The sequence below is a fragment of the Gopherus flavomarginatus genome, chromosome 9, assembly GCF_025201925.1.
Source record: "Gopherus flavomarginatus isolate rGopFla2 chromosome 9, rGopFla2.mat.asm, whole genome shotgun sequence".
NCBI lineage: Eukaryota > Metazoa > Chordata > Testudines > Testudinidae > Gopherus > Gopherus flavomarginatus.
In genome coordinates this window covers 48,048,724-48,071,988 of record NC_066625.1, presented here as the reverse complement: position 1 = coordinate 48,071,988, position 23,265 = coordinate 48,048,724, and the positions used below count along the sequence as shown (strand labels likewise).

Here is a 23,265-nt window from a genome sequence, read left to right as displayed (position 1 = left end):
CTGCCAGTCTTGCACCCTGGCTGCTGGCCTCTGCCCCTCACCAAGGCTGCACTCCTAGTTCTGCCCCCAACTCCACCTGTGCACCTGTGTCCCCAGCCTCGGCTCCCTTACCCCTGTCCTTGTCCCCTCCTCCTGGAGCTGCAGCCCTACTCCTGGCCCTGGCCCCATCTGGTTGGAGGGGTGTCTGTGGACAGGGTAAGTGGGGGGTGAGGTAAAAAGTTTGGGGACCATTGCTATAGAAAAGGTTAGAAATGCCTAGATTAGATAAAATGAACAGATGAAGAGCAAGGACATATGGAGATACTATTTGTGAAGAGACTAATTTTGGATGGCTTCAGGATAAAGGTGAGTTTGAGGATTGCTTTTGAGGAGATGGCTAGTACTTGGAGAACAGGAAGTGGGAGGCTGAGGGGAACTGTTGCAAAACGTAGATTCAAACACTTAAAATTAGAGATGGGCCTGAGTCACAAAGTCTAGATCCTGACTGGAACTTCCCTGAATTTCTGGGGTGTCTGGATCCAGAGTTCTGGTTTGGCCCATCATAGATAAAGGGACATCTGTCAAGTTCAGATTCAGGACATTATTTGTACCCATAGCTGTACAAAAATAATCTAATACAAATGATCAGCCTTCAGACTCATGCTTTTTAACACTACTTGAACTGTGCTACAATCACCCAGAAATGCACTGCCTATTCTATTTATTACTTAAACATTCTAAAGCTCACTGCAACAGAATGATTTTCTGTCAGGGGAAAATGTGAAACCAGGGCCAAATATCACGAGTAAAATTTCATACTGAAGCCTAAATTGCTGTGATGATTCTCAGAGAAATAATCTCTGTTGGCAGGTGATTGGTTGGAGGACAGAATTTCTGGCACTCTCTAGAACCAGGGTCCTCCAGGTGGGCCCACAAGGATTTCCAAGGGTCTCCTTTCCATGTTCCCGAGCTTTAAATCTGAATGTGTGTATGATATCTTTTATAATCCATCCCCATCCAGCTAAACCATCCTTACCATGGTTAACATTTATCACTAGATCTTAAAGATGTTATTTTGTGACTGATGTGGAATTGCTATGTAAAAGTCTAAGAATACTGTGCTATAACAATTTTATGAACATTGCGTGTGGTCTGGTCAGTGAGGTGAAGTTATAGTATACTGTAAGATTTTCCTCATCAAATGTTGCAACCTAATAAGGGTCTGTGGGAAAAGCAAGCAGGAAAGCAACACAAGAACTATAGATAAGCAACCCTTCCAACAAACATGGGTGGCAATTACAAGACAACAGCATATTTCCAGGCTCCAAGCTAAAGTGACACAGCTGTTCTGCCAATGCTGGGAATAAAGAGATCCAAAGAACACTAAACAGTTAAAAAGCCATTTGCAGCAGAGGAGGGAGTGAATTGTCAGGGGCTGTCAGGAGGACAAGTTGACACAGAGACAGAACTCTGTGGAGAAGTTTAAAAGAGTTGGCTCTCTCCCCAGTTACAGGGAATGGTAAGCCTTATGGAAAGACAGGCTAGCATGCAGGCTGTTTATTGTTTGAAGATCTGTTTTCTCCTAAATGCTTTTGTTCTAAATAAATACTAGTTTTCTTTAAGAAAGCTGTCTGGTGACTGGTTACCACTGTTGTTGCTCCTGGATGGGGGTGGGAAAAACTATGGGTGCTAAAGATGTCAGGCCTGCTGAAGTAATAACAGTTAGCACCTTCAGACTGCAACCCAAAGCCTAATCTGAGAGGGGGAGAATCACTTGATTCCAGGCTGCCACCATAGAGATATGGCTGGATGCCTGAGCCCTGCAGCTGGTGAATTCTGAGGACCTGGAGGGGTCATATGTGCAGTTAGACCAGGAATTGTGACATATTATGTAAGAGATATTTGTGATCCATCCCCATCTACCTAAATCAATCTTACCAAAGTTGACATTTATTACTACATCTTAAAGACCCTGTTTGGCTTTTGAAATGCACCAGATTATAGCTGCTTTTGTTTTGTGTTTTAAATGCACAGGGGAAGACGTACTGCCCATCTGCATTCTCCTGTTGGTTAAAAGATAACACCTAGGCCACTTTGCAGCTGCCAAAGCAACTCCCCAGACAAAGGTCAGCCACAGTCACTTGCAGGACTGGAAGGGGCTGGTATGAATGACACACACAATTTTGACTGGGGAAGGAAATAATTTTGGACCCCTATACTCAAGAAAATTGAAAACTGCAGATATGGGATATAAAACAATGTAAAACTCTGCAAAATCACAACATAATAAAAAAAATGCTTTTAGTTTCACCCTCATCTCCCCTAGGCCACATCCGCTTATTTATGCTCTTCTAGCTAATGGGGATTCTCACTGCTAGGCTTCTGTGCTTTCGTAGCAGGAGGATTTGACTTATGCCACTGGTTTCTCTGTGAAGTTCCTAGCAGCCACAGTGTGCAGCACAGTGACAATTGTGAAGTCCTAGGTGGCTACAAATTTGCCACCTCATCTCTGATCAAATGTGACTTTATTTTGTCAGTTTCACTGCCAGACACTTTTTTCTCTCTCTCCTTTTTGTAGTTTAAAATTGGCAGCCTCAGTAGCCTTTTGCAAGAATAACATTTTAACCAGTTTCATACACCTTTATCCTCTAGGTATAGAACTAATAGTGCAATGTTCCAGGAAACTCAGCATTGTCAGGAGCTGGGAGATCAGGGGCTTAATGAACTAGCCTTTTTCTCTGGGTTCAAATCCTACTTAGTATATAAGAAAGACTGAGTTTGACAATCTTCGTGTAACCACAAGTCAGACCACATAGCCAGTGACACACTGGCAGTCTCTGTTCAGGGGACACTCAGGGCTGGAACAGCAGGGAGTGATGAAATCATCCCTGAGGTCCACTAGCAGAGATATATGTGGAAGTGGTGCCTCACAACCAGATAGTAAGCAATACTCAGGGCCATCTGGGGGATGGGGATGTGACAAAAAGGTCAGTTTGACCCACATCCCCTATTTGAGAAGGTCCCCAAACCATGAGGTATCACGACCTGGATTGTGAGGTCAGAGAGCCATACAGTTTTGGCCTTGCTGGCCCTCTGTCATGATGGAAGGGTGGCCAGGCCAAACCAGACTGGTGCTGCAACTCTGTGCGCCAGGTCGCAATGTCTGGAGTGGGGAGCGAGGTCCAGCCCCTTGGGACAGAAACCATCGCTTCAGAGTGAGTGTGAGGTTGGCTTGCTCTCCAACATCCTCCCGCCAGGCCTCCCCTCAGTGGTAATTTGTTTAGAAGTTGGGTGGGGGTGGGGGATCCTCAGTTTCACGTTTTGCCTCAAGCCCCCAGAAACCTCTGCGAGGCCCTGGTGATACTGTAGGTTCAAGGCTGATATATATCAGCAGAGCTGTGTGAGGATTTCATGTCAGGAATTGAGAGTGGGGAAGTTTGTATAGCCTCTACCCATACTATTTCTAGCTCCAGCTCTAGCTGCTGCAATTTAGGTCTTTCATTTCATGGGCATCACATTCAAAACAGAATATTTTTTTAAATAAAATTTGATAGGAGCATCTCATTTGACAGCTGCTCTTGCTTCAGCTCTGTTTCTTCCAAAGTAACATTTTGGTCTTTTTTTGTTTTGTTAAAAAAATTGAGATGCAGACTGAGATTTTTATCTTCCTTCCTTCTTTCATGGGAACCTTGAGCATGCCTGTCAGAATTCTTTCTTGCAGAACAATCAGACACTAGAAAATGTTGCAGACAAACCACTTTCCACAACAACTTTTGTTGCACTGAAGAAAAATGCATTTGATATATGCTCTCACACTCTTTATTTCTCTGACACTCCCCACATTATTTTCCTCTGTGGTTTCCAAGAAAATCCTAAGTTTACAGGTCAACTCTGGTCACCTGACAGGAGCAGAATGAAATCTGCTGGCAAAAATCTTTTTGAATTTTCCCTTTCACTCATGACAAGCAATGTGTCTTTTGGTTAAAGAAGGTAACTAACAGTCAGGAGACTTGTATTCCTGTTCTGTCACTGACCTTCTGTGTGACCTTATGTATCAGAGGGGTAGCCGTGTTAGTCTGGATCTGTAAAAGCAGCAAAGAATCCTGTGGCACCTTATAGACTAACAGACGTTTTGGAGCATGAGCTTTTGTGGGTGAATACCCACTTCTTCAGACCTTGTTAAGTCATTTAACTTCTTTATGCCTGAGTTTCTCCATCTTTGAAAGGGGAAAAAAACCTAAACACTTAACTTTGTAAAATGTTTTAAGGCTGTTTATTCAGGATTGTTCTGAGTGGGTTAGTTGAGGAGGTGGTTTAAGAGTGGCACCCCAGCTCACTTTGTTAGCACAGATTCCCAAACATCTCTCTGGACAGAGACTGCAGCCTCTATCACAGCCCTTTAAATGACCTTGGATGGCTGATGCATAGTGAGCCTAGAGGTTGATGATAGGTAAATCCTATAAGTGAAATGGATAAAAGTGCAAAGTGTTACTATGAGTCACTGTAGCATCATTCTTTTTTTAGAGAAAATTTAGGCTGCTCATAGGATTATATAAAACCAAGAGCAGAGTGAGAGAGAGCAATTATTTCTATTTTATTACCAAGATATACAATCCAATGTTAGCTAAGCACAGGCACCATAAAACTAAAATAGAATGGATTTTTAACACAGTGCATTTCCTACTTACAGTAATATCCCAAAGTGCTTTATAATCCTTGGTCAGAAGAGACTGGTAGAGTAGTGGTTGTGCCAGGAAGTACAGGTAGCACTGATAACTCACACAGAGCTTAGAATGAGAACTGGATGAACCGTTCATAATGAAACCCAAAACTATTTCACTTGGTTTCAGATTTCATTGCAAAATGGGAAGTTGAGGATGATCTACTTAGTTTTGCTGATGTTTACAGACCTTTAATTGAACCAAGGCCAAATGTAAGGCCTTTGGTGAAAACTAGGCAAAAATAGGGAGTTTTGAATGAACTTCACTTGCACTTTTTGGATTTGTTAGAAAATGAAATTGGAAATGAAATTCTGAGAGCATAAACCTCATGAGAACTGTAACTGAAAAAAGCTTCCAACAAATCCTTAAGATCTGTAGCTTCCACATTTCACACAGATTAACATAAACAAACAATAAGGGCTGGATTGCGATTTATAGCTACAGCCTCAGCCTAAGCTCCAGAAGCCATAGTTTCTGAATCAGTTCAAAATGCTTCTCACTGGTCCCAGGGTACAGTGTGGGTGCTGTGATATCCTTGGAGACAATGCTCCTCTCTACCTGGCCAGCCCTGCCACAAGAACATAAGAATGGCTCTATTGGGTCAGACCAAAGGTCAGTCTAGTCCAGTATCCTGTCTTCCAACAGTGGCTAGTGTCACGTGCCCCAGAAGGAATGAACAGAACAGGTAATCATCAAGTGATCAATCCCCTGTAGCTCATTCCCAGCTTCTGGCAAACAGAGGCTAGGGACACCAGTCCTACCATCCTGGCTAATAGCCATTGATGGACCTATCCTGCATGAATGTATCTAGTTCTTTTTTGAACTCTGATATGGTCTTGGCCTTCACAATATCCCCTGGCAAAGAGTTCTACAGGTTGACTGTGCGTTGTGTAAAGAAATACTTCCTTTTATTTGTTTTAAACCTGCTGCCTATTAATTTCATTTGGTGACCCCTAGTTCTTGTGTTATGAGAAGTCGTAAACAACAGTTCCTTATCTACTTTCTCTACACCAGTCATGATTTTAATAGACCTCAATCATATCTCCCCTTAGCTGTTTCTGTTCCAAGCTGAAAAGTCCCAGTCTTATTAATCTCTCCTCTTACAGAAGCCCATTCCCCTAATAGTTTTTGTTGCCCTTTTCTGAACCTTTTCCAATTCCAATATATCTTTTTTGAGATGGGGCGACCACATCTGCATACAGTATTCAAGATGTGGGCGTACCATGGATTTACAAGATATTTTCTGTCCTATTATCTATTCCTTTCTTAATTATTCCCAGTAATCTGTTTTTTTCACTGCTTTTTTCACTGCTGCTGCACATTGAGTGGATGTTTTGGGAGAACTATCCACAATGACTCCAAGACCTTTTCTTGAGTGGTAACAGCTATTTTAGACCCCATCATTTTATATGTATAGTTGGGATTATATGTATAGTTGGGATTATGCTTTCCAATGTGCATTTCTTTGCATTTATCAACATTATATTTCATCTGCCATTTTGTGGCCCAGTTTTGAGAGAGCCTTTTGTAGTTAAGACCCAGGCAGACTGTATTTTTGCATCATATGCAAATTTTGCCACCTCACTGTTTACGTCTTTTTCCACATCATTTATGAATATGTTGAATAGGATTGGTTCCAGAACAGACCCGTGGGGGACACCACTATTTACCTCTGAATGCTGACCATTTATACCTACCCTTTGTTTCCTATCTTTTAGCCACTTACCAATCCATGAGAACACCTTCCCTCTTATCCTGTGGCAGCTTACTTTGTGTAAGAGCCTTTGGTGAGGGACCTTGTCAAAAGCTTTCTGAAAATCTAAATACACTATATCCACTGGATCCCCTTGGTCCTCATGCTTGTTGACCCCCTCAAAGAATTCTAGTAGATTGATGAGGCATAATTTCCCTTTACTAAAACCATGTTGACTCTTCCTCAATAAATGATTTTCATCTATATGTCTAACAATATTGTTCTTTATTATAGTTTCAACCAGTTTGCCCAGTACTGAACTCAGGCTTACAAGCCTGTAATTGCCAGGATCAACTCTGGAGCCCTTTTTAAAAATAGGCATCACATTAGCTATCCTCCAGTCATCTGGTACAGAAGCTGATTTAAATGGGAGGTTACAGACTACAGTTAATAGTTCTGCAATTTCACATTTGAGTTCCTTCAGAACTCTTGAGTGAATACCATCTGGGTCCTGGTGACTTATTGCTGTTTAATTTATCAATTTGTTCCAAAACCTCCTCTAATGATACCTCAATCTGTGACAGTTCCTCATATCTGTCACCTAAAAAGAATTGCTCAGGTTTGTGAATCTCCCTCACATCCTTAGCCGTGAAGACCGATGCAAAGAATTCATTTAGTTTCTCTGCAATGGCCTTATCGTCCTGACATGCTTCTTTAGCACCTCGATTGTCTAGTGGCCCCACTGGTTGTTTAGCAGGCTTCCTGCTTCTGATGTACTTAAAAAAAAAAAGCTATTTCTTTTTAAGTTTTTGGCTAACTGTTCCTCAAATTCTTTTTTGGCCTTCCTAATTGTATTTTTACACATCATTTGCCAGTGTTTATGCTCTTTTCTATTTTCCTCACTAAGATTTAACTTTTTTAAAGGATATCTTTTTGCCTCTCACTGCTTCTTTTATTTTGTTGTTTAGCCACAGTGGCTCTTTCTTGTTTCTCTTACTATGTTTTTTAATTTGCAGTATACATTTAAGTTGAACCTCTGTTATGGTATCTTTAAAAAGATTCCACGCAGCTTGCAGAAATTTCACTTTTGGCATTGTACCCTTTAATTTCTGTTTAACAAACCTCCTCATTTTTGTGTAGTTGATACTGGAAACATAATCTTGGCATAGTCCTTATGCTTACTGGGCCTGATTTTTCATTGCTCTGAACCTTGTGTAGTCAATTAGACCTGTGCAAAGTGAATACAAAATGAGTGTAAAAGCCTATCATTTTAATTTTGGGAGTACAAAGACTCTCATTATGTCTGGTTTCTGTCTCAGAGAGGTAAAGAAGGAAAAGAGGACCCTTGTGCCCATTCTCTCCCTTGAACACTCAGGCAAGAGCACAATCTGGACCTAAAATAAAAACTACAACATTTTACCTTATAAAGCACCTGTCACAGTGTCTGAAATGGTTCACAACCATGAGTGCCAACCTCATGGCAGACTGTCAAAAAACAGGGCCAAGTCAATACTTTAGTGTTTTTTTACAATGTTTCATGCTTTACACTTTGCTAGCAGCCACACAAATCATTAGCCAAAAAGGTAGCAGCTGATATTTTTTGCTTGAAATGACAGCAACGATGAGTCCCATTACTTTTCCTAACAATTCCCAAACATTTCGGGCCACCTGCGGATATAAAGATACTGTGAAACCTTGCAACGGACTTACAAAAATCAGTTGCTTAATGGAGACTGTCATCTCATAAAGGAAAAGCAGAACTGTATTCAGTGCACTGGGGAATACTTTGGGTTGGTTCCTGAAAACAAAAGTTTGCTTAATAAAGATGGTGCCTCGTACAAATTTTATCATAGTAAATCAGAACAAAGAACAATGACTAATAATTAATTTACTTTTTTTTTTGTCTATCCAGATTTCAATAGCCACAAATCCCTGCCTGATGCATGATCAATTTTCTGTTGGTGTTTTTTGGAGCTTCCAGCTGAAATGACACCAGTGGGAAATGGTGGCAAGTAAGGCTCAGAAGAAAAAAATTTTCGGCTAAAATTTGATCTAGATTACATTCTTCTTTGATTCCCATCTGTCAACTCAACAATGTTTATGAGGATGAGTGAAATCTTTTCCATTCTTCATTTGATCTATGGTCTAATATTTGCCAAGTGTATGAGCATAAATCCTTGGCATGCACATGGCATGTGCCCTTCACTTGCACTTGTCACTGCTAGCTACCCTCATTAGCTTTAACATGCCAACCAAGGCAAGGTCCCAGGGCGTGGTACTGTGGCACACATGCAGCTATTTGGAGCCCCTAATGAGAACTGAGTGAGTTGTTGAGACCAAGTGCAAGCAAAACCACCCCTTACAGGTGTGGCTGTTTACTATGCAGAGATACTACCTGTGGAACTCACCCCATACAATGCCTAGATTATGTTAAGAATGTACTAAATTGGTGAGGAATGCTCTTCCAATTCCAAATAGCATATGACAGAAAAACAGATGGTTTGCATTGGACACAAAATGTTTCTTAGTATGTCCTGCTTATGCAGAAACAGGCACAGACCACAATTCATAATCACTGCTGCCTCTGGATGGGAGTAAAGAGCTTCTTACCTATTTTAAATCATGAACCTATATTCAAAGTAGTCAGGTTCCTCTTCACCCTATCACATGCCTGCTCTGCTATTTAAAGAGTGGAATACCACTAATTTATGTTGTAATTTGAATAGCCCTATGATTCATATTGTCAAATGTCTGTCCCTTTATGAACAAAGTTTGACCTTTGTTGACACTAGAAACATTGTTAGTGAAATTAGATTTTGTATTCCTTTTTTTTTGGTTACAAAATCTAAATTAATCCCTGTCTCTGCTTCCCTCCACTACAAAGTGCTCTGAAGCAAAAGTGGGATTCTGACATTTTTAGTCCTTTTTCGTACAGTTTGTCAGTTACTGCCTGTTGAAGGCCCCAGTAGGAAGGGTGATAAGTCAATAGAAGGACTGCAAAATTTTTAAAAATTCCAGCAGGAAAATGATGCAAAGTACATCCAACAAAGTGGCTGGCCCTCATTTGGCAGATGTACTGTATTCATGTTGCATTCAAAGGCATGTGTGCAACATAACTGGCTTGGGTAAGACTGTGCATTTATATGCCCCACAGAATTTCTTCTGTTGCAACAGTAGCTAGGCCAGCAGAGCCAGCATGTGGATTTGTGGGGGGCAAATTCAAGCAAGAAACTTGGGTTTGTGTAACACAGACAGACCCTGTTCATTGGCCGGCAGGGGTGGAACTTGGGGCCTCTGGAGTGTAGTGCCTGAGCTTCTACCACCAGCTAAAAGCCAACTGGCTATTAGCTAATGCTGTAGAGCAGACTCATTTTCTCTCTCCCTAAGTGGTCTCAGTGCCACTAGATTGGACAGACCACCCCCAAAAGGTGTGTGGGTTACATTCACAGTCTGAGGACTTTTATTAGGGAGATTGGGGGTGGGTTTGAGAGGGGTCTGAGGAACAGAGGGATTGAGGGAAATTGGAGAAGGAGAGGACTTGACAGCCTTCAAGTGGAATAAAGGATTTGGTAGACGTGAAGGGGAATTGACAGGGTCCGAGGAGGGGGAGGTGCTGAGCCGATGAAGGGAACAGATGAAGCCACGGAATGGCGCTAACTGGGATGAGGGAAGCAGTGTACAGGCTACTCTGAGGGACAAGAACGCTGCTATCTCCGCCTCAGCAGCAGGGTGCGGTCTCTGTGCACCTCGCCACGCGCGCTTTAAGCTTTGCGCCGGGTCAATCGGCATTGGGCAGAGAAGGCTCGAGCGGGAAAGAGCGGACGCATCCCATTGGCTGCCGTCTACGTCTCACCTCCTGGTTGGCGGCCGGGTGCCGTCCCGTGGCGCAGTCGTTGTCGGCGTTATAGTTGCAATGGCGGCTGCGGAGGAGGGCGGCGGCGTGGGGCCGGGTCGGAAGCTTTCAGTCTCTACCTCTGAGCCGGCGGGGACGCTCCCGTGTTTCGTTCCCGAGCAGGCGCGTGGCGCCGGGACAGCGTCTCCACTCAGTAGCGCCGAGACGTGGCCGCTGAAGCGCTATGGCCGCTTTGTCTCCCCGGGAGACCCACCGTGTGGGGCGGGAGCTTCGGCTTCCTGGAAGGTGAGGCCTGGTTTGTGCGCTGGGGCTGGGTGCCTCGGGCGGAGCTGCACCCGCCGTCACTGCCCTGGTTCCCGGAAGCCTCAGTACTTGCCCCAAACGCCCGTATGTCCTCCCCATTTTGGGGGGCTCAGCCTTGTGTCCCGCGCACCTGCACTCTACCCCAGCCTCTCTGGACATGCTAGTCTCTTGTATACCCTCAGTCTGTGCACCCAGGCACTGTGGCAACAGAGTCTCCCTTGCACACACACCCCCCCCCGACATTGTGGTCCCCTGTCATATCCAGAAATTATGTGTAAACATGAATATCTTAAAATTAAACAGTATTTATTACCCACTAAGTTTATGGATGTTTCCAACTTGAATGGGAAGCAACAGGATGGACGTGAAATGTGAGAGAGAGAAATCTGCAGAGGACATGGTGGTGAGCAGGAAATAATGATAAGGGGACTTAGATCATAAGTAGGGCCCTACTAAATTCACAGCTGTGAAAAATGTATTATGGACCATGAAATTTGATCTCGCCCATGGAAGCTTGGGTTCCTACCCTGAGTTCCAGCTGCTGCAAGTCCTGGATGGGGAGGGACCAGACTTCCTCTTCCCCTTCTTCAGAAGCTGCGCAGACCCACCTCTGGTCTCTTCCCCCAGCTGCAGGAAGCTTTGTGGCCAAGGCCATATTAACCTTTTGTGGGGGCCCTGACACCAAACATATTTGTGGGCCCCTATGTAGTCATTGTGGGATCAGAGTGTGGGACTGTTGTGGCGGTGCCATAGTATATCCGGTACTGTATCTGAGACACTTTTCATTTGGTCACATACCTCTGCATGACTATATGCATTGCCATACACAGCTCCCTCAGCTTTTCTCATTGAGCTGTACACCCAGGTGGGTTTACCAGTGTCCACAGTGAGTAGAACTTTCATAGTGACCTGGGAAACTCCCCACGGATTTATCTCCTTCCTCATTCAGCCCTTCTATAGCCATGTCTCCAGTACCACTCTATGTCACCAGTCACAGTATGTGCTCCTAGTTTCAGCTCAAAGTTCCAAAGCCAGCAGATACCCAATCAATTCTGACAAATCCCTCCCTCCGCATCTATCTTGCCATTTGAGCAAGTCACTTGCAAACACCATTTCCTCAAAGTGAAGACTAGCCCTTGGGAATCTGAAGACACCAGCCTTTCTCTGCTCCCATCTACATGCTAGTCTACTACCTGATCACCACCATCTCTCCCCATGCTTGTTTCCTTTCTATTTTGGACATGCTCCCCAACCAGCTGGGGCTCTTCTCCTGCTACAAGCCTGACCTGCTTCCTCTTTGCCTGCTTCCCTTGACATTTCTTTCCTACTGGTGACCTCTGTTCTTTGAGATTAATTCCAGTTTCTTTATCTGCTCTAGTTTAATGGTCCCCAGTGGTCACAGAGCCACTTGCAGCTTCTCTGGCTATAGCCATGGGGCCAATTGCCAGAGGCCAGCCTTAGATAGCTGTAACTACTAGTCAAGGGAGGGTGACAGTTCCAAGGCTGAGCATTCTTGAACCTTGCAACGGCAGCACTAGGGATTCTAAATCCTTAGCACTGGCCCTAGGCAGCTGCAGACTCTGCACTTAAGTGCTTCCCTCCTCTAAGCCATATCATTAAGTACCTGAGATGCCCGTCACCTGCAGCAGAGGCGACCAATTCCCATGCATCCCTCAGCTAGCACATAGTCATGCAGAAAGTGCAGGCTGAATGATTTTCAAGGCTGGGGTGCCAGGAGGTTCCCATCCTTGAGCAGCAGCTCTGCAACAAGCTCACATGGCCCCCCTCTGCTGTGGGACCAGGACCCTGTGAAGACAGTGGAGTTACCCTATGTATAACCAGTTCTGTCCAAAGCCTGTTGAAGTGAGTGGGAGTCTTTTCATTATCTTTAATGGGCTGTGTATAGAAGCAAAGGACCCCATTCTAGACTCTAGGAACAAAGTGCATTCTATGTTGCACAGGTTTACTATTGTAACAGGAAGGTCTCACATTTCCTAGTGAATAAGCAACACCTCCTACAGGACCTAACTTTTTCTGAGAGGCTTCCCACCCAATTACTAAATGTAAACCCGCTTTGCTTACAAGGGCTGAAAATATCAGGTAGTATGATCACAAAAGCAAGGCACTTCTGAATTCAGTAGGAATTTTGGATGTGCACAGAACACAGACAGGACTGGTTCCCACATGGTTACAGAACTGCAATAAAGTGGAACAATTTGCAGCTTGTGTGATTGGAGGATAGCTGGATCCATATTATAAGAGTGTCCTACATAAACAAGGAAAAGTTGAAGTGCCTTTGTTATTCTTTTGTTCCACTCTGGGGAACTTGCCAATGCAATATTACTGTCTTCCTTTTAAACAAACAAAACTTAAAAAAAGGGTAATGGCTGTTGAAAATAGCAATTCCAGTCCTAGTTAGCACTGGGGAGATACCAGCATTTGTTGCTCAATTTTATCCTACTTTTTCTGCAGCAAGTTACAGTGGATCAGCATATTTGATTTGCGAGAAATGAAGTAACAGCAGCCTAAACTGAGCTTGAGCACGTCTGAATTTTGAGAGTGTTCAAATCTGGAAGGCAGGTGCTAGATTCCCTTTCTGAATATTATATAAATCTGGAAAGGAAAAGCCAATTTCTGCTTCTGTGACTCAGATGTGGAAATCCTCCAGTGTGCCTGGTACTGTATCTAAAGCTGCCTAAGTCCTCTAGTAGAGCCTTCCCTCCCTTACTTATCACTTTAACTTCTGGTGGGATCTACATACCTCCCTTGCTAGGCTTCAGATAGAGAGAGGTGCACTGTCCATTTAGTCCACCCAATTCCTTCTTTGGGGACTGCCAGGTGAGGTCACACCATCATCCCTAATCCACTATGGGGAAGTCTTCTGAGGGTGATATCTGGACCAAAGCCTTCTACTTCTTGAGTATACTTGTTCCCCATTCAGAGTGCCACCCCCTTCTAGCAGCCAGCTCTCCATTCACGGCAAACTGCAGTGCATGCGGTCTCAGCTTTCCCACTCCCTTTCCTGTTGATAGCTCCTTAGGGAATGCTGGGAAATGTAGTTCCTTCTCTGCTCCAGGGCCGGTTCTATAGGCAGGGAGCTGGCCAAGGAACTACAGCTCCCAGGGCCCCTTGGGTTCTCAGCTCCCATGCTGGATCCCTGCTGCTCCGAGGCTCGCTCTCACAGCCTTCACTTCTGCAGCGCTGCAAGAGGGGAGGAAGTGAGTGTTATGGGGCTCCTGATAAATCTGGTACTGTCCGCGGCTCAAGGTGAGCTGTCACCTCCCTGCTCCTTCTGGTAAATCCTCCTTGTGTCACCTCCCCGCTCCTTCTGGTAAATCCGGTACTGTCTGCGGCTCGAGGTGAGCTGTCACCTCCCCGCACTGGCATGGGACTGCCGGGATCACTGGATATATAGTAACCCACCCCCACATATCATATGACTTTCACGTTGGCAGTGGCAGTGGCGTTGGCTTTAGAGTGGGATGCCTGGCCAGCAGCCTTCCTCTCTGGCTTCCCAGCTCTGAAGACAGTGCTTCTGCAAGCAGCAGGGCAGAAGTAAATGTGGTAATCCCACAACCTTCCTGCAATGACCTTGTGACTCTTTCACCCTGTCCACCTTTTGGGTTTGGAGGGACCCCCATGGTTACAACATGTGAAATTTCAGATGTAAAGATCTGAAAACATGAAATTGACTAATTTTAAAACCCACCGGCTGTGAAATTTACCAAAATGGACCATGAATTTAGTATGGCCCTACTCATAAGCTTTTTAGAACTGGGACTTGAAGTTCTGTTTGTACACGCCAAGCATGCCGTGGACCTTGTCTATGATTGGGACTCCTAGGTGCTACTGCAGTACAAATAATGAATAATAATACCAGGGTTCTTTGCCAGGGTCTCCAACTCTTGTGATTTTTATCATGAGTTTCATGATATTGGGTTGCTTTCTCAAAGCCTTTAGAGCAGAGGTGGGCAAACTTTTTGGCCTGAGGGCCACATCGGGATTCCAAACTGTATGGAGGGACACACCCAGGTAGGGAAGGCAGTGCCTCCCCAAACAGCCTGGCCCCAGCCCTCTATCCGCCCGCTCCCACTTCCTGCCCCCTGACTGCCCCCCTCAGAACCTCTGACCCATCCAACCCCCCCTGCTCCTTGCACCCTTACTGCCCCCTCCCAGGACCCCATCTCATATCCATCCCCCCCGTCCCCTGACTGCCCCAACCCCTATCCACATCCCCTCCCCCGACAGGCTCCCCGGGACTCCCATGCCTATCCAACTGCCTCTGTTCCCTGTCGCTTTCTGCCCCGACCCCTATTCACCCCCCTGCCCCCTGACAGGCCCCCTGGACTCTCATACCTATCCAGCTGCGACTGTTCCTTGTCCTCTGACTGCCTCCCGGGAGCCCCTGCCCCTTATCCAGCCCCCCACTCCCACCCCCTTACCATGCTCGTCAGAGCACCAGGACTGGTAGCCGTAAGTAGTACACTGTAAGTAGAACATTCCTACGGGGAGCAATCTAATACACTAGGAAATTGCTCCCCATAGGAGTGTGCTACTAATGGTGTACTACTTGCGGCTGCCACTCCTGGTGCTCCGTAAGTAGCACATTCATATGGGGAGTAATTTAATACACTACACCCGGTGGCTCTTGCAGCCCCGCTGCCCACAGTGCTGGTGGCATGGTGAGCTGAGGCTGCAGGGGACGGGGGCTAACCTCCCCGGCTGGGAGCTCAAGGGCTGGGCAGGACAGTCCCCCAGGCCGGATGTGGCCTGCAGTCCGTAGTTTGCCCACTTCTGCTTTAGAGTTACATGAATATGCTAGAATCTCAGCTTTTATTAAAAAAAAAAAAAAAAATCTAGCCTTCATGGTTGTGGAGATAAGCTTGAAAGCACAACCCCCTAAAAGTGCGAAAGCGAGAAGGAAAACAAAAAAAACCCTCTACATGTCTTATTTTTAAAGCCAATCATGATTTGGGGGTCATCACAGAATCATAGAAGATTACAGTTGGAAGAGACCCAGGAGGTCATCTAGTCCAAACCCCTGCTCAAAGCAAGACCAACCCCAACTAAATTATCCCAGCCAGGGCTTTGTCAAGCCAGGCCTTAAAAACCTCTAAGGATGGAGATTCCACCACCTCCCTTGATAACTCATTCCAGTGCTTCACTACCCTCTTAGTGAAATAGTGTTTCCTAATATCCAACCTAGACCTCCCCCAAATCATGACCTATGATTTGAATACTTGGATTTGGCATCACTGAAGTGCAGAGCTAGAGGGTATCTCTTCTGGGTTGCCTCTGTGACTAGGCTTCCAAACAGGCAGCTTCAGCAGTGCTGAAGTGCTCCAATATGTGAAACTTGAAGTTTTCAAACCATCATTCTGTGAAGAAAATTTAGACTGAAATTTAATAACACACTGCCATTATGTTGCCTAGGAATATCTTGAAAACCCAGGTTAATTTTGTACTTAGTGTTGTAAGTCCTGAATGTACCAAAATCTCTTTTAAGAGAACAAACAAAACCAAACACTTCTGTACCACTACTCAAATCCAGTAGTCCAATCAAAAGGTGGAAGAAGGGGACTTGAATGTAGGATTCATAATGGATGTCTAGTTGCATCCATAAGTATGGAGTTGCTACTGATGCTGCCATGATAATTTGCAAATAAAATGAGAGCACTGGACATGCTTGAAAGTGAAGTAAACCGGAGTCTGAAAGAGATAATTGGGAAGTATATAGGCAGGCCTAAACCTTGATCAACCTGTTCATTCCTTGATACAAAACACATGCAGGAACATTGTTTGGGCTTGCATGATGTTAAACCTCTCTTCCTGCTGCATCTTTTTGCTCTTTGCATGCATTCTTAGATGTAATCTTTGGTTTATTCCATGACTTTTGTGCAATGTCTTTTTTTATTCTGCTTGTTTGAAATTTTTAATAAGAATTTTTAATGATGGAAGCTTATCCTTTGCACTAAAAGCAAACATAAATTAATTTTTTTAATCCTCTGAAGATTCCCAAGGGATTTCGTTCTATTTAGGTGATTTTATCCTTAAAAATGTTCACATTTAAAATAAACAGTAAAGACATAGAATGATTGCTCTACTTAATATTTAAAATTAAATGTAATGGGGTTTGTCTTTGAAAAGAAATAGGGGCTTTGACAGTACAGAAATATACCCTGGATGCTCTTAACAAATAATTTGAAATAGCCTTTTATGATTTAAAATGAAAAGTATTGGACTGGATTGTCCATTGCCCAGCACTTTGGGTAGTAGTCATTCATACTGATAGAAAGGGTATGGAAAAGGCTAGTAAAACAGAATGGTAATGATTTACACTGACTTTGCATTGGTGTAAATAAATGCACAAAAGAAGTGATGGGTTGTTTATCCTGTATCAGGATACTTGGGCTGTCTGAACTGTTAGTGGTTCTCTTTGTGCAATGATTTATCCTTGTAAAATCTCTTGTGATCTTAAGTGTAGCAAAATGTGGTAGCTGCAGCTAAGGTAGCTCTTGATTGAGAGTCTTAAGATTTAATGGAACTAAGATTTGATTATAGAACCATAGAATCATAGAATATCAGGGTTGGAAGGGACCTCAGGAAGTCATCTAGTCCAACCCCCTGCTCAAAGCAGGACCAGTCCCAAGCTAAATCATCCCAGCCAGGGCTTTGTCAAGCCTGACCTTGAAAACCTCTAAGGAAGGAGATTCCACCACCTCCCTAGGTAACCCATTCCAGTGCTTCACCACCCTCCCAGTGAAAAAGTTTTTCCCAATATCCAACCTAGACCTCCCCCACTGCAACGTGAAACCATTACTCCTTGTTCTGTCATCTACCACCACTGAGAACAGCTGAGATCCATCCCCTTTGGAACCCCCTTTCAGGTAGTTGAAAGCAGCTATCAAATCCCCCCTCATTCTTCTCTTCTGCAGACTAAACAATCCCCGTTCCCTCTGCCTCTCCTCATAAGTCATGTGCTCCAGCCCCCTAATAATTTTTGTTGCCCTCCGCTGGACTCTTTCCAATTTTTCCACATCCTTCTTGTAGTGTGGGGCCCAAAACTTGACACAGTACTCCAGATGAGGCCTCACCAATGTTGAATAGAGAGGAATGATCCAGATGATTTTTTTTGTATCAGTGTTCATTTCTGTTGAACAATATGCAGTCTGTACTGCCTTCAGGTGTGTAATGAACTTAGAAGTAGCCTATGTTGTTGAATTTCACAGTACTCAGAGATGATCAGGGATCAGTTCTGGGTCTGGTTCTGTTCAATATATTCATCAGTGATTTAGATAATGGCATAGAGAGTACACTTATAAAGTTTGCAGCCGATATCAAGCTGGGAGGGGTTGCAAGTGCTTTGGAGGATAGGATTATAATTCAAAATGGTTTGGGCAAACTGGAGAAATGGTCTGAAGTAAATAGGATGAAATTCAGTAAAAACAAATGCAAAGTACTCCACTTAGGAAGGAACAATCAGTTGCACACATACAAAATGGGAAATGGCTGCCTAGGAAGGAGTACTGCGGAAAGGGATCTGGTCATCATAGTGGCCCACAAGCTAAACAGGAGTCAACAGTGTAACACTGTTGCAAAAAAAGCAAACATCATTCTGGGATGTATTAGCGGGAGTGTTGTAAGTAAGACATGAGAAGTAATTCTTCTGCTCTACTCTGCGCTGATTAGGCCTCAACTGGAGTATTGTGTCCAGTTCTGGGCACCATATTGCAGGAAGGATGTGGACAAACTGGAGAGAGTTTAGAGAAGAGCGACAAAAATGATTAAAGGTCTGGAAAACATGACCTCTGAGGGAAGATTGAAAAAACTGGGTTTGTTTGTCTAGAAAAGAGAAGATTGAGTAGGGACATAACAGTTTTCAAGTACATAAAAGGTAGTTAGAAGGAGGAGGGAGGATTTTTTTTCCCCTTAACCCCTGAGGATAGGACAAGAAGCAATGGGCTTAAATTGCAGCAAGGGAGGTTTAGGTTGGATTAGGAAAAAACTTCCTACCTATCAGGGTGGTTAAGGACTGGAATAATTTGCCTAGGGAGGTTGTGGAATCTCCATCATTGGAGATTTTTAAGAGCAGGTTAGACAAATAGGTGTCGGAGTGGTCTAGATAATACTTAGTCGTGCCATGAGTGCAGGGGACTGGACTAGATGACCTCTCACTGTCCCAGCCCTATGATTCTGTGTAAGGAATGAATACTTTGGAAACAATTTCATGTTGGATAGTGCTGTTAACTTCACCATAATCACAAATGATGTTTTGTGTTACATATGTAATTAAGAATATGGACACTGATGTGATTTCATAAACCAATACACCTCTACCCCAGTATAACACGAATCTGGATATAACGCAGTAAAGCAGCGCTCTGGGGGGGGCAGGGCTGCGCGCTATATTGGATCAAAGCAAGTTTGATATAACGTGGTTTCACCTATAACGCAGTAAGATTTTTTGGCTCCCAAGGACAGCGTTATATCGGGGTAGAGGTGTATTTTGCTGTTTACACTTTTTCACACACTATATATTTAAAATAAACAAAAAAGGTATTAAACTGGAGGGAGAAGTTTAAGAGACCTAAGCCTTCCTTTTACATGTCTAAAAATCTTTTTGAACAAAAAGAATGTCAGTGGAATAGCTACTACTTTTCTTTTTATTTCAGTTGATCTGAAAACCCAGTCATGATCAATAGAATTTTGTCAAATGTCTCTATTGTTCAGGATCTTCCTAAATATATACTGGGAGTGTAAACTATATGGGAATGGACTGTGTCTTTCTTTTTATTTTGTACGACAGTGAGCAGGCTGCATAGGGAGAGCCATCTGTGTGCATTCAATATTCATTCTTGCATAAATGTTTAGTTTTATACCTTGGAAAATTGGAGTTTAAGTACTACAAGTCTCATAATTTAGCAGGATGAAAGCAAAACCAACCCAGAAGCAGTAAGTCATTTTTAGAGTGGCAACATTAAATGCAAGAGAGGGCTCAGGACAATCTGAATATAAAAAAGATTTGCTGGAGTATTGTGTCCATCAAAAATCATAAAGTTTAGAAAACCTAATCTGTGAGGAAAGGTTAAAAAATCTGTGCATATTTAATCTTGAGAATAGAAGACTGAAAGGGGACTTGGTAAACAAATATGTGAAGGGCTATTGTAAAGAGGATTGTAATCAATTGTTTTTTATGCCAACTGAAGGTAGGAAAAGTAGTAATGAGTTTAACCTGTAGCAGGGGAGAGTTAGGTTAGATATTAGGAAAAACTTTCTAACTATAAAGATAGCTAAGTACTGCAATAGACTTCCAAGGGAGGTTGTGGCATCCCTTCCATTGGGAGTTTTTAAGACAAACACCTATAAGGAATTATGTACATATAATTGCCTCAGCATAGAAGGCTGAACTAGATGACCTCTTGTCATCCCTTCCTTCCACACACTTCTAAGATTCTGAAATCTAGATCAGTAGTATAAATATTGGTTGCCTGAAAAATTAACCATACAAATCTTTGAAGTATGATTGTTGCTGAAACGTTATTAAAAGAATCTGGGTGAATCAACTGGCCTAACTTCCTTTCATGTGAAAGAAAAGAAATGTTATATTCTGTATCGCGCTCTTTGCATGACAGGAGATTGAGGGTTGAAGGGAAGAAAGTCAATGTGAATCTTGCTTACTGCAGCTCTGCTTATTATACAGTTTGTCAGTACTCCAAAGGACTTTAGAACTGAACAGCAGTACAGCGGAAGATTGACTTGTACTATCATTATCTTCTTGCATAAAATTGATTAAATTGAGCAGTAACCTTTGTATTTAAATATCTAAATGCATCATTACCGCTTTAGATTGAGTTGTTCATGAAATCATAATTAATTGTTGAACATAAATATTAAAATTAATAAAATAGTGGTTCATCATTTTTCTTTCTTTCACAAGTGGTTTGTGGTATCAAGAATGCTGAGAACCACTGTTTCAGATGAAAAATTTCAAACTTCGTTACCTAGAGTTAGGTATCTAAATCTATATTTTGGTGCCTAAGTAAGAGGTCCTTTTCAGAATTAGTGAGCATTCTAAACTCCCATTGTTATCAATAGGAGTGGAGTGCTCACTATCACTGAAAACTAAGCAGTTTCTTTAGATGCTTAATTTCTGGCACGCAAGATTGAAAACTTTGGCTTTACCTGTACCCATTATACTGGCAGTGGGATATACAGGTTTCTTGTTTATAACTGATTGCTCTCTTGTGTGTGTTTTTTGTCTTTTTTTAAAAAAAAGGTTTTGGAGTCAAGTGAAGAATCAGGCCATCTTATTCTCACCATTGTTGTATCTGGACACTTCTTCATTTCTCAAAGACGGGCAGTACAGGTAGGTTTTCAGTTTCATGTACTTAAACATATTTCTCAACTCAAGTTAGTAATCAGTCTTGATTCTTTTGTCCTTCCTCAATTTAATGGGGTCTGTTACTGAAAGAAAGCAGTACCAATTTTACTTAGCACATTCAAATTCACATGGTGGAAAAAGTTCTCTAAACTTATCTATATAATAGTTAAAGTGCACTTTTCTTTCCCTATTGAATAGTAGTGTTTTTCTTGTGTGACTGACAACTAAATTTAAAAAGTGTGGTGAAACTGTCCCACTGGTGTCAAAGAATGTCATTTTCAGCAATATGCTGGATACTTTCACATATTTCACCTATTTGAGTAGATCAGGTAAAAATGTAATTGGAAAATAGTTACATAAAATACATCCTTAATGTTACAGATTAACAGAGATGAGAAATTGTTAGTTGATTATGCTGTAGCCTAGGTTACAACACAGCCAGCTTGTATGATTTTAATGAAGTCACAATGACATCAGAGAAGCTAACATCAGAGTCTCAGCCAGAACAAATTGATTCTGTGCCAGGACGAGCTTGCAGAACTCCTGATAGGTAGCTTTAGGCATGACTGACTGGGTCTGTGCTGGGAACTAGGATCAGGCATGGTCAGTGTATGCAAGAAACTGACCAAATCATGCTCTAGATTGTGCAACAACATAGAGTAGGAACACTGCCTGGTGAATTTTTGCCATAGAAATCCTGTGGTCCAAGGCATTGCTGGGTGAGATGCTCTTCTAGAAAGGAACTACATGTTCACCTAACATCTGCCATGCCCTTGATGCTTAAATTTGGCTTGTACAGTTTTGCTTTAGTTTTATACTTCTTGTCCTCCCCTTTAAAGAGTTACACAGCTCTGACCCACCTATGTACTACTAATATGTACTAATTCTGCTTCCCTTAGTTTATTGTTCATTGCTTTCTCTCACACTGCTCCTTAGAACTTGAACGATCTACATCTCTTCCCTAAAAGTTTCCCCTTTCCAGTGTCTTTACAACAATGACCACACTTCTGCACCAACCTAAAATCTAAATTAACATTTACACAATGATTATCATGTTTAAACAATCTAATATTGTTTTATTAACCTCCCTCTTGATGCATTCTCTCTCTGTGTCGTGTAATATCTACTCTATATTGTAAGCAAATATTAAAATAAAACAGCTGCGCTTAAAAAAAAAAAAACCTACCGTGGATTAAATATGGTTGATCTGGAAATACCTCTATGGTTTGTCATCAAGATGTGTTCCAGTTCTTTCACAAACTATTTTGGATGTTGCACAGTTTATTTAGACCGAAATGACATTTTTGTTTGCAGTATCATCTTTCTGGAGAACATCAACTGGTACCGTTACACATAGTTTTCTGTTTTGTCTGATTTTCCTGAATTAAATGCCTTAGAAAACAGCCTTTATTTAGATTCTAGAACCTTTTTGAAAAATCATATTTTTTGTCTAAGGAGGACCTTAAGGAATCACAGAACATAGGATTATAGGAGTTACAGGATAGATTTGATTTTAAATCAAATTGATTTAAATCACGAGTCAGGAAGACTCGATTTAATCATGAATTTCTACATAAAAGTGCATTCTTGTTGGTTGTTATAACCTTAATACATTCTTCACAACTCAGAGAGAGATGTAGGTTTCATTTTTAGAAGGTACACACTATACATTTTAAAGTGATTTATTTTGAAAACTTTTCAGATTAGTTTTACATCTATATCAGAAAATGAATGATTATTTGGTTATTTCATTTTCCAAAGGTAATTGAAGCAGAAATTAATTAAGTCATTGGGTGGTTGTGACATTATTGACACGAACTGTGACTATATAGACCATTGTTGCAACCAAGATGCTGTAGTGGCACCAAATCTTGTACAAAGGAGGTCAAGTAAGGTGTCTAAGACAAAGTTGTGATTTGCTGGTTATGATTATACTATCTTTATGCATGTATCATTTTTGTATTTAAAGTTATAAGTATTGGCTTTATACTGTCTGTATTTCAAACTTGTGCTATGCTTCTGGGTGACACCCCAGACAATTTGGCATCAGCACTGCCTAGCCTGCTTGATGGCCCATTAAGGACCATCAGCTATACAACTGACCCATTGAGAGAAGGCAGATAAACCTTGTGACTCAGCAAGGCATGCAGGAACATGCCTATGGACAGAACTCTTAAGGTTTTTCCATGCCATGTGCTGGATAGCTTGTCTTTGGAACAAAGAAAGCAGAGGCCACATGGCAAGAGACTGTAAAAGGTTGCTGAATCTCCTCCATCTTGCCTTCAGTCCTGCTTCTTACTTCTGGAGGAACCTTGCTGCAAACTGAAGCTCTGAA

The 23,265-nt window shown here is 42.6% G+C and overlaps 2 protein-coding genes across 3 annotated transcripts in view; one reads left to right on the top strand and one right to left on the bottom strand.

Annotated features, from left to right (window-relative positions):
- Positions 1 to 23,265, bottom strand: part of LOC127058429 (myb/SANT-like DNA-binding domain-containing protein 2) — a 606,575-nt gene that overhangs the window by 352,895 nt on the left and 230,415 nt on the right. The gene's annotated exons all lie outside the window — the stretch shown is intronic.
- REC114 (REC114 meiotic recombination protein) overlaps positions 10,297 to 23,265 on the top strand; it is a 104,446-nt gene continuing 91,477 nt past the window's right edge. For both annotated transcript variants that reach the window (XM_050968445.1, XM_050968446.1), the window contains exons 1-2: positions 10,297 to 10,531; positions 20,826 to 20,915. In XM_050968445.1, the coding sequence (XP_050824402.1) occupies positions 10,307 to 10,531; positions 20,826 to 20,915 (315 nt within the window). In that variant the 5' untranslated portion in view covers positions 10,297 to 10,306. The remainder of the gene's footprint in view (positions 10,532 to 20,825; positions 20,916 to 23,265) is intronic.